The 12481-nt window shown below is 45.3% G+C and overlaps 1 protein-coding gene across 2 annotated transcripts in view; it reads left to right on the forward strand.

Moving 5' to 3' along the window:
* The window catches only part of sh3pxd2aa (SH3 and PX domains 2Aa), a 610480-nt gene that overhangs the window by 245815 nt on the left and 352184 nt on the right, over window positions 1-12481 (forward strand). For both annotated transcript variants that reach the window (XM_080206018.1, XM_080206019.1), the window contains exon 5: window positions 2481-2572. In XM_080206018.1, coding sequence (XP_080062144.1) covers window positions 2481-2572 — 92 coding nt within the window. The remainder of the gene's footprint in view (window positions 1-2480; window positions 2573-12481) is intronic.

Consider the following 12481-nt stretch of genomic DNA (forward strand, 5'->3'; position numbering starts at 1 on the left):
ATGATCAAATTGAATGGCAGTACAGGGCAGAGAGGCTGAATAGTCTACTTCACTTGCTATCATTCCCGAAGCTTTAACACTAGGAGTTTGTTCATGCCATCTGTGGATGTAGAACATAGAACACTACAGCACAAACAGGCCCTTCGGTCCACAGGTTGCGCCGATCATATCCCTCCCTACTAGGCTTACCTATAACCGTCAATCCTATTAAGTCCAATGTACTCATCCAGAAGTCTCTTAAAAGACCCTATCGAATTTGCCTCCACCACCACAGAAGGCAGCCGATTCCACTCACCAACCACCCTCTGAGTGAAAAACTTACCCCTGACATCTCCTCTATACCTGCTCCCCAGCACCTTAAACCTGTGTCCTCTCGTAATGACCATTTCAGTCCTGGGAAAAAGCCTCTGAGAATCCACCCTATCTATTCCTCTCATCATCTTATAAACCTCTATCAGGTCGCCTCTCATCCTTCGTCTCTCCAGGGAGAAAAGACCCTAGCTCCCTCAACCTATGCTCGTAAGGCATGCCACCCAATCCTTGTAAATCTCATCTGCACCCTTTCTATAGCTTCCACATCCTTCCTGCAATGAGGGAACCAGAACTGCGCACAGTACTCCAAATGAGGCCTGACAAGGGTCTTATAAAGTTGCAGCTTTACCTCCCGACTCCTAAACTCAATCCCTCGATTAATGAAGGCCAGTACACCATATGCCTTCTTAACCACATCCTCTACCTGCGAGGCCAATTTAAGAGTCCCATGGACCCTGACCCCAAGGTCCTTCTGATCCTCTACACTGCCAAGAGTCTTACCCTTGATATTTTACTCCTTCATCCCATTTGACCTGCCAAATTGGACCACTACACATTTATCCGGGTTGAAGTCCATCCGCCACTTGTCCGCCCAGTCTTGCATCCTATCTGTGTCACGCTGCAACTTCTGACATCCGTCCAAACTATCCACAACACCACCGACCTTCGTGTTGTCGGCAAACTTACCAACCCATTCCTCCACTTCCTCATCCAGGTCATTTATGAAAATTACAAACAGCAAGGGTCCCAGAACAGATCCCTGGGGCACTCCACTGGTGACCGACGTCCATGCAGAAAAAGACCCATCCACAACCACTCTCTGCCTTCTGCAGGTTCTGAATCCATAAAGCAATATCCCAGCATGGACAAGTGGGGCCAAAGGGCCTGTTTCCATGCTGTAAACTTCTATGACTCTATGATTCCCTTACCAATTAAAAGTCTATCTATCTCAGCCTTGAACATACTTAACAACATAACCTTTACAATTCTCTGTAGTAAATAATTGCACAGATTCACTCCCCTCAGAGAAGAAATTCCTCCTCATCTGTCTTAAATGGACAACCCCTTACTCTGAGCTTATGCCCTATGGTGGAGTAAAAAGATGGTCAAGCACTTCAGCTGGGAGCCATTGGGTTAAATGTGAAAGCTGATCTCATGGCTTCAGATTAGAGTCATAGAGATTTACAGCATGGAGATGGTCCTTTGGCCCAACTTGCCCATGCCACCCTTTTGTTTTTAACCACTGAGCTAGATTGTATCATAATGTGGAGATGCCGGCCTTGGACTAGGGTAAACACAGAAGTCTCACAATGCCAGGTTAAAGTACAACAGATTTATTTGGTAGCAAAAGCCACTGGCTTTCGGAGCACTTGCTGCTCCTTCGTCACGTGAGTGGGTGTTCTATTCACAAACAAGGCATATAAAGACACAAACTCAATTTACAAAATAATGGTTGGAATGCAAGTCTTTACAGGTAATCAAGTCTCAAAGGTACAGACAATGTGAGTGGAGATGTAAAGAGATTTAAAGAGACAGTACACATCTCTTTAAACTGTGCTTAACGCTCTCTCCACTCATATTGTCTGTACCTTTGAGACTAATGGCTTTTGCTACCAAATAAACCTGTTAGACTTTAACCTGGTGTTGTGAGACTTCTTACTAGATTGTATTACCATGGGATAGATTGTGGTTAAAGATAATTCAACGTTCTCTGAAATAAGTAGAAAATGGTGAAAGCATCCGATCAGGCAGCATCTGTTGCAAGAGAAACAATTAACATTACAGTTTGATAACCTTTCATCAAAACCAAAAAAGTGTTCACTTCTTGTTCCCTAGATATATTGCAAACTTTTCTATAAAAGGAAATACTTTCAGAGACATGGGAGCGTAGTGGAGAGAGCAGGAAAGGGGCAAGAGCTCTTTATAACAAGCTGAAAATGTTTGGATTTAAAGAAATATTCTGAAATGGCAAAATGTAACAGAATTCTAGTTTAAAATCAGTTAGCCAAAAGACACCTCTCTTGTCTTTTTCTCAAAAACCATAATTTGAACTTTGATTAACAATTAGACAAGTATAATATCTATGTTTAATATTGTGATGAAACCTTTGTGTGATTATATATTGACTTTGCTTTAATAAGTAACGCTCCTTATTTAATCCACTCTAGTCTCTGGTCCGACTGCCACTTCTGATCTCACAGTGTGATGAAGTACTCCGATTTTTCGAGCCTCGTCCAGAGGATTTGAATCCACCAAAAGAGTAAGTACCAGGGAGAAAGCTGACCAATCTCAACTTGCTCTGGATGCATGTGTGATAGTGTGTTTAATTCTCTGGCATAACCTGGTGCTTAGCCAAGGTTAGAGATTAGAAACTCCATGCAGACAGTGACCCATCTAAAAAATTAGCTGTTTCATCAAGGCACTCCTGTTTGGCCCAGGCGCAGCGAATTGCAGATTCCAGTATCTGTGCAGTTGTAAGGTTGTTGTTCAGTGTAATGCTAAAAGTTCTGGAAGCTTGTATTGTTAAACACAAACCATTTATTGGTAACACATGTCTATATACATATCCAGGGGGCATAGCCCAACATGAGTTTTATCTTCATACTTACTCCTTCCAGACTCTGGCAGTGATGTGATTGCATTGGAGAGGGTGCACAGGAGATTCACCAGGGTGCTGCCTGGGGTGGAACAGCTAAGATATGGAGATGTTGGATAGATTTAGGTGTTCTTCACGAAGACCTAATTTTAGGTCTGGTTTGGCCCAGTGTTAGCCAACTGGTCTGGTAGTTTTACTTTATGATCCCTGCCACTGAGCAGGTTCACTCAAGGTGTCTCTGCACTTGCCATTTTCTCTCTTTTCGCACACTTTGTCGGGCTTAGCTGGACCATTGCTGTGCTAATGGGATAGTTTTTTCAAACTTGATTCAAAGTAAGTTATTTGGGCCCAACTACCTGCCTACCAAGCTTTGGAGAATAACTGGAAAGTGTTTTTTAAACTCTGCTGTATTTTAAAATCTTCTGTCCCTTCATGTTCTGGTGCTGGCTGTGGGCTCCTTGCTGAAGGTTTCTTGCAGCTGCACTCTGGATGTGCTTGATCCTTTGCTGCCTATTTTAGAAGGTAATCTTGGCTTCCTTTAAACTGTATTTTGCTGACCGTTCTTATGATTTGACGAAGCCTCTCGCCTCTTAAGTCGGCCTTGCAGCCATCAGGCTTTGAACCAGCAGTGGAGGCCCCAAGCTGCACCTCCTGGCCCCCTTCGAGGAACTTCAAGTGGAAGGTAGCTGTGTGGGCTGTGACTAATAGGTAGTTTGATGTGCGCTACAAAAGTGAACGTCAAAACCTTCATTCACATGACCTTTCTCAAGTAACTTGCAAGCTGCCCAGATGTTTGTCCCTACCTCACACTGAACTATGAGCCTTCTATTCCAGGAGGAGAACCCGATGAGACCAGGCCCTGAGGAGCTGGCAACACCTTGGAGGAAAGCACTGCCCAGTCGGCACAGGCATCACCTCCAACATCCGCCAACACAGATACAGTCACCTCAGGGGGATATGTTAATGGTCAGGCTTCTGGGACAGTTTGTGCTGAGTACCACACAGCTGTTGATGCACATCAAATGGAGGTGGGAACGACCAAGGGCTCGGGCAGCTGGAGGTCTGCCAGAGCCAAGGAGACAGCTGACCCTCAGTCAAGGCACTGAGGAGCATGGGTGAAGGCTCCAGGAGCATGCTGTAGATACAAAAGGATCATGTTTGCGGGTTTTGAGAGTGTGGCCCAATCACAACGGGCAAATATGAAGGGGCTCCACAGCATGGTACAGTTACAGCAGGCTGTCACTGTGGAGCTGCAGAATTTGGTCCAGACTCACAGGGCCATTGCTGAGGGCTCACACACCATGAAACAGACAATGATGATCCTCCAGGACTCTCAGATCCAGCTGACACAGAGGCTTCTGGAGCTCACTCCAGCTGTTCTTCCAAACCATGGGGTGTCCCAGGGAGGAGGGTGCAGGAGCTCCATGCCAGGGCCTTCCACTCAGGAGACTTTGGCAGTCCCCAGCCCTTCTGAATACCCCCATCCTGACACCAATGCATTTCATGTGCAGAGGGCTGAGCAGGCTGCAATGGCTGCATGTGTGACACCTGAAAGCCAGTAAAAAGTCTGACAACACCAGGTTTAAGTCCAACCGATTTATTTGATAGTACACTCACTAGCTTTCGGGTTAGCCCCTTCGTCAGGTGAATGGAGAGTTCTGGCCTCAGACAGAGCATATAAAGCACAGACAGTTTAGAGATTACTGATTAGAATGCGAATCTTTACACCTAACCTGCTGTTCAAGTCTTAAAGTGGCTGACAATTTGAGTGGAAGGAGCACTGATCACAGGTTGAAGAGATGTGTATTGTCTCCAGACAGTACAGTAAGTGAGGTTTTGCAAACCCAGGCAAGTCACGGGGGTTACAGATAGTGCGAAATGAACCCAAGATCCTTGTTGAGACCGTCCTCACGTGTGCGGAACTTGGCTATCAGTCTCTGTTCAGCGACTCTGCGCTGTCGTGTGTCGTGAAGGCTGCCTTGGAGAACGCTTACCCGAAGGTCAGAGGCTGAATGCCCGTGACCACTGAAGTGTTTGCCAACAGGAAGGGAACAGTCTTGCCTGGTGATTGTCGAGCGATGTTCATTCATCCGTTGTCGTAGCGTCTGCATGGTCTCCCCAATGTACTTTTTACTTTTTACTGTGTTTACCCCAGTCCAACGCAGGCACATCCACATCATGACTACCTGAAAGCCAGCCAGGGAACCCCCACCAAAGGTATCACAGGCCATGGGGTGCAAGACACATCTGACTGTCTCCAACTCTGATATGCACCCTGGGTGGTCACTGAGACGTAGCAGTGGCAACACAAGATTAAGAAGTTATAGGGTCATCAGGAGGGCACAGATGAAGGCAGACAGAGTGACTGCTCAACTGGCACTGTATACAATCACTATTAAAAACTCTTGCACTCCATAGCTGTGACTCACTTGTTTGTGGAATTCCGTACCCTGATCATGCCCATAGAGATTAAGAGTCTCCTTCAACATGAGAGAGGCCCTTCAGCCTACAGTGTGAATTGATGATACTGAACGAATAAACACACAGGAACAAGCCCTTTGCCCCTCCAAGTCTGCACCAATCACATTGTCCTATCTAGACTAACCACTTACATCCCTCTTTACCCCGTCTGTTCATGTGTCTATCCAGATAAGTCTTAAATGTTGCTAACGTATTTACCTCAGCCACATCACTTGGCAGTGCATTCCGGGCTCCAACCACCCTCTATAAGAAAAACTCGCCCGCACATCTCCACTGAACTTTTTCCCTCTTATCTTGAACTTGTGTGCCCTTGTAGTTGTCAGTTCTGCGAAAAAGCTTCCAACTGTTCACTTTATCTGTACCCCTCACAATTTTATAAATTTCTATCAGGTCACCCCTCATCTTTCCGGGGAGATCAATTCCAGTTTATTCAATCTCTCCTCAAAGCTAATACCCTCCATACCAGGCAACATCCTGGTAAACCTTTTCTGCATTCCCTCCGAAGCCTCCACATCTTCTGGTAGTGTGGTGACCAGAATTGGACAACGATTTATATAACTGTAACATAATTTGCCAACTTTTACACTCGCTATCCTGGCCGTGCTGCGGCTGTATAGGGCATTGGTGAGGCTGCAGCTGGAGTACTGTGTGCAGTTTTGGGCGCTGTACTTACGCAAGGATATTTTGGCCTTGGAGGGAGTGCAGAGGAGGTTTACTAGGCTGATGCCGGAGTTGAGGGGGTTGAGCTGTGAGGAGAGGCTGAATAAATTAGGCTTGTACTCGTTAGAGTTTAGAAGAATGAGGGGAGATCTCATTGAGACGTATAAGATGATGAATGGGATGGATAGGATAGAGGTGGAGAGACTCTTCCCGCTCAGAAAGGATAGTAGGACTAGGGGGCACAGCCTCAAGATAAAGGGGGGGCGGTTTAGAACGGAGTTGAGGAGGAACTTCTTCACTCAAAGGGTGGTGAATCTCTGGAATTCTCTGCCCGTTGAAGTGGTGGAGGCTACCTCGCTAAATATTTTGAAGAAGCGGGTTGATGGGTTTTTGATAAGAGAGGGGATTAAGGGTTATGGGGAGAGGGCGGGAATGTGGAACTGAGCCACGACAGATCAGCCATGATCTTATTGAATGGCGGGGCAGGTTCGAGGGGCTAGTTGGCCTACTCCTGCTCCTATTTCTTATATGCTTTCTTCACCACCTTTTCCACCTTTGCTGCCACTTTTAAGGATCTTGGACCTGTACTTCCACATCTCCTGATGGTTCTGTCATTTATGAATTGGATTCTACCAAATCTTGAATTGGATCTACCAAAATGCATCACTTTGCATTTGTCTGGATAAAATTCCATCTGCCATTTCTCTGCAAAATTTTCCAGCCTGTCAATATCCTGTTGTATTCTCTGACAATCTTCATCACTATCCGCAACTCCACCAATCTTAGTATCATCCGCAAACTTGCTAATCAGACCAGCTTCATTTTCTTCCATGTCATTTATTACAAGCAACCTACGAAGGATGTCATGTGATCCCGAATTCCTAGAACCTGTGCCAGATCTTTGAATGTTGTGGTAGTCCAAGCGCTCATCCAAAGATGCTGTTAGGGTCGTGATGTCACCAGCCTCCACTGCTGATGTGGGATTCAGTGGTCTGATTCCTGATTCCACTATCAAAACCAGGTATGCTTCTGTTTTTGATAGTGTTGCAGCACACAAAACCAGTGATCACTGAACAGATCCTAGAGGAGTAGAACCATAGAAACCCTACAGCGCAGAAAGAAGCCATTCGAGTCTGCACCAACCACAATCCCACCCAGGCCCTACTCCCATATCCCTACATATATTATCCGCTAATCCCTCTAACCTACGCATCCTTGGATACTAAGGCGCAATTCCTTAGCATGGCCAATCAACCTAACCCGCACATCTTTGGACTGTGGGAGGAAACTGGAGCACCTGGAGGAAACCCACGCAGACACGAGGAGAATGTGCAAACTCCACACAGACTGTCACCCAAGCTGGGAATCGAACCCAGGTCCCTGGAGCTGTGAAGCAGCAGTGTTAACCACTGTGCTACCGTGTTTACAAGGTTTGGATGTCTATCTGGTCAATATCATAGAACATAGAACCATGGAACACTGCAGCACAGAAACAGGCCCTTTGGCCCTTCTTGGCTGTGCCGAACATTTTTCTGCCTCGTCCCACTGACCTGCACCTGGACCATATCCCTCCACATCCTCTCATCCATGTACCTGTCCAAGTTTTTCTTAAATGTTAAAAATGACCCCGCATTTACCGCTTCATCTGGCAGCTCATTACACACTCCCACCACTCTTTGTGTGAAGCCCCCCTAATATTTCCTCTAAACTTTTCCATCTTCACCCTTAACCCATGTCCTCTAGTTTGTTTTCTCCCCTAGCCTCCGTGGATAAAAGCCTGCTTGCATTCATTCTATTTATACCCATCGTAATTTTATAAACCTCTATCAAATCTCCCCTCATTCTTTTACGCTCCAGGGACTAAAGTCCTAACCTATTCAACCTTTCTCTGTAACTCAGTTTCTCAAGTCCCGGCAACATCCTTGTAAATCTCTGCACTCTTTCAACCTTATTAATATCCTTCCTGTAATTAGGTGGCCAAACCTACACACAATACTCTAAATTCGGCCTCACCAATGTTTTATTCAACCACACCATAACATTCCAACTCTTATACTCAGTACTTTGATTTATAAAGGCCAATGTACCAAAAGCACTCTTTACAATCCTATCTACCTGTGATGCCAATTTTAGGGAATTATTTATCTATTCCCAGATCCCTCTGTTCTACTGCACTCTTCAATGTCCTACCATTTACCTTGTATGTTCTACCTTGGTTTGTCCTTCCAAAGTGCAATACCTCACACTTGTCTGCATTTAACTCCACCTGCCATTTTTCAGCCCATTTATCTAGCTGGTCCAAATCCCTCTGCAAGCTTTGAAAACCTTCCTCACTGTCCACGACACTTCCAATCTTTGTATCGTCAGCAAATTTGCTGATCCAATTTACCACATTATCATCTAGATCATTGATATAGATGACAAATAACAATGGACCCAGCACTGATCCCTGTGGCACACCACTAGTCACAGGCCTCCACTCAGAAGCAATCCTCCACTACCACTTGCTGGCTTCTTCCATTGAGCCAATGTCTAACCCAATTTACTACTTCTCCATGTATACCTAGCGACTGAACCTCTCTAACTAACCTCCCATGTGGGACCTTGTTAAAGGCCTTGCTGGAGTCCATGTAGACAACATCCACTGCCTTCCCTTCATCCACTTTCCTGGTAACCTCCTCGAAAAGCTCTAATAGATTGGTCAAACATGACCTACCATGCACAAAGCCATGTTGACTCTCCCTAAAAAGTCCCTGTCCATCCAAGCATTTGTAGATCCTATCTCTTAGTACTCCTTCCAATAATTTACCTACTACTGATGTCAAACTTACTAGTCTATAATTTCCTGGATTGCTTTTTGAGCCTTTTTCAAACAACGGAACAACATGAGCTATCCTCCAATCATCCGGCACCTCATTCATGGATGCCGACATTTGAAATATATCTGCCAGGGCCCCTGCAATTTCAACACTAGTCTCCTTCAAGGTCCAAGGGAAATCCCTGTCCGGTCCTGGGGATTTATCTACTCTGATTTGCCTCAAGACAGCAACATCATCTCAATGTGTATGGGAGTGTGACCAACTCAACACCTGCTGAATAAAGTCTCAGCTGCCCTGAAGTAAGGGTAGACAACCCCCTGATTATGAAGGGAATAGATAAGATAGAAGTAGGGAAGTTGTTTCCACTGGTGGGTGAAACTAAGCCAATTTAGGACTGAGTTGAGGAAGAACTTCTTCACACAAAGGGTTGTGAATCTGTGGAATTCCCTGCCCAGTGAAGCAGTTGAGGCTCCCTCATTGAATGTTTTTAAGGCAAGGATAGATAAATTTTTGAACAGTAAAGGAATTAGGGGTCATGATGATGTTTGGAGGATGAGAGGGGAGATTTAACGGCGGGTAACGAGGAAATGGCTGAGGCTTTAAATAAGTTTTAAATAAGTGTCAGCCTTCACGGAGGAGGACACAAATAGCTTGCCGAATATTAAAGATAGAAGGATGGTAGGAGATGAGGTCCTTAATGCAATTACTGTCACTAGAGAGGTAGTGCTTGATAGACTAACGGGACTGAAGGTAGACAAGTCCCCGGGACCAGATGGAATGCATCCCAGGGTTCTGAAAGAAATGGCAGAGGTGATAGTGGATGCCTTAGTAATTATTTATCAAAATTCGCTGCACTCCGGGGAAGTGCCGGCTAATGTTACGCCGCTGTTTAAAAAAGGTAGCAGACAAAAGGCAGGGAATTATAGGCCAGTTAGCTTAACGTCCATAGTTGGAAAAATGCTAGAATCCGTCATCAAAGAAGAAATAGCAAGACACCTAGAAAAGAATGGTTTGATCGAGCAGACGCAGCACGGATTCGTTAAGGGGAAGTCGTGTTTAACAAATTTATTGGATTTCTATGAGGATATAACTAGTGCGGTAGACAGAGGGGAACTGGTGGATATGGCGTTTTCAGATTTCCAGAAGGTGTTTGATAAGGTGCCTCACAAAAGGTTACTGCAAAAGGTCAGGGTGCACGGAGTTGGGGGTAAGGTGTTAACGTGGATTGAGGGTTGGTTATCTAACAGGAAGCAGAGAGTTGGAATCAGTGGGTGCTATTCCGGTTGGCAGTTGGTGACTAGTGGAGTGCCGCAGGGATCGATGCTGGGGCCTCAACTGTTTACCATTTATGTAGATGATCTGGAGGACGGGTCTGAGTGTAGGGTAATAAAATTTGCTGATGACACGAAGATGAGTGGAAAAGCAAATTGCGTGGAAGGCGCAGAAAGTCTGCAGAGATATCTGGATAGGCTCAGTGAGTGGGCGAGGACCTGGCAGACGGAGTATAATGTTAACAAATGTGAGGTTATCCACTTTGGTAGAAATAATAGTAGGAGGGATTATTATTTCAAAGGCTAAAAGCTGCAGCATGTTACGGTGCAGAGGAACCTGGAGGTCCTTGTGCACGAATCGCAGAAACCCAGTCTGCAGGTGCAGCAGGTGATCAGGAAGGCGAATGGGATGCTGGCCTTTATAGCGAGGGGGATAGAATATAAAAGCAGGGAGGTCTTGCTGCAACTGTACAGGGTACTGGTGAGGCCGCAGCTGGAGTACTGTGTGCAGTTTTGGTCACCGCATTTGCGAAAGGCTATATTGGCCTTGGAGGGAGTGCAGAGGAGGTTCACTAGGCTGATATCGGAGATGAGCCTATGAAGAGAGATTGAATAGACTGGGTCTGTACTCGTTAGAGTTTAGAAGGCTGAGGGGGGATCTTATAGAGTCTTACAAGATAATGAAGGGACTAGATAGGGTAGAGGTAGAGAGATTCTTCCCACTTAGAAAGGATAGCAGAACTAGAGGGAACAGCCTCAAAATAAGGGGGGGGTGCAGTTTAGATCAGAGTTGAGGAGGAACTTCTTCACTCAAAGGGTGGTGAGTCTCTGGAATTCTCTGCCCATTGAAGTGGTGGAGGCTACCTCGCTAAATATATTTAAGTCACAGGTAGATAGGTTTTTGACAGACAAGGGAATTAAGGGTTATGGGGAGAAAGCGGGAAAGTGGAACTGATTCACTTCAGATCAGGCATGATCTTGTTGAATGGCGGGGCAGGCTCGAAGGGCTAGATGGCCTACTCCTGCTCCTATTTCTTATGTCCTTATGTTATGAGTGGGCGGATAAGTGGAGCTGCGACCATAAAAAGATCAGCCATGATCTTATTGAATGGTGGAGCAGGCTCGATGGGCCAGATGGCCTACTCTTGCTCCTAGTTCTTATGTTATTATTAACACCATAGTTAAGAAATTCCACCACCAATTGCTTTCTCAGAAGAGTAAGGAAATTTGGCATGTCAGCTACGATTCTCACCAGCTTTTACAGATGCATCATAGAAAGCGTTCTTTCCGTTTGAATCACAGCTTGGTATGGGCTCCTGTTCTGCCCAAGACCACAAGGAGCTACAAAAGGTCGTGAATGTAGCCCAATCCATCACGCAAACCAGCCTCCCATCCATTGACTCTGTCTACACTTCCCGCTGCCTCAGCAAAGCAACCAGCATAATTAAGTGCCCGGACATTTTCTCTTCCACTTTCTTCCTTCAAGAAAAAGATGCAAAAATCTAAGGTCACGTACCTACTGACTCAAGATCAGTTTTTTCCCTGCTGCTGTCAAACATTTGAATGGACCTACCTTGCATTAAGTTGACCTTTCTCTGCACTCTAGCTATGACTGTAACACTACGTTCTGCACTCTCTTGTTTCCTTCTCTATGAACAGTATGTTTTGCATGTATAATGTGCAAGAAACAATACTTTCCACTGTGTATTAATACGTGACAATAATAAATCAAATCAAATCAAAATCAGGCCTCAAAAATCCAGATAGAAGAGCAGGAAAAGAATGGAATCATCAAGTGACAACTCCTAAAGACTGGATTAGCATCACGGTATCTATGAAATGATCAGGATAACTGAGAGAATACTTGGATCCAAAGGATTTAAATAAAGCTAGAAGGACTAAGGCAGCAGACAATGGGAACACCACAACCTGCAAGTACCCCTTTAAGCCAGGCTGCCTCGGAAACGTGTTGCTGGGTCAAAATCCTGCATCTTCTTCCCTAACACTGAGTTAATCTGCAATTCAAGGTGGGAGTTAACTACCACATTCTGGGGCAATTGGTGATGGAAAATAAATGTTGGCCTAGCCAGAGACACCCACATCCCATGAATGAAAATATCAGACTGAAGAGATCTCACTGCTCCATGCCAAACCTCAAAGGAATTTTGTCAAGGGAAAGATCTTTCCTACTGTAGATACGAAGAGCTGTTTATTGGCAAGCGAAGCTGGATGAAAGCAGCATCTTTCTAACTACACTCTGAATGTCATTTGGGTGATACAGATGATTGCGCATGCCATTTGCCATTTCCATCAGTCCAAAAGACCACTGCAGATATCATGGG

Source organism: Carcharhinus amblyrhynchos, chromosome 17 (genome assembly GCF_965287045.1).
Source record: "Carcharhinus amblyrhynchos chromosome 17, sCarAmb.v2.hapA, whole genome shotgun sequence".
NCBI lineage: Eukaryota > Metazoa > Chordata > Chondrichthyes > Carcharhiniformes > Carcharhinidae > Carcharhinus > Carcharhinus amblyrhynchos.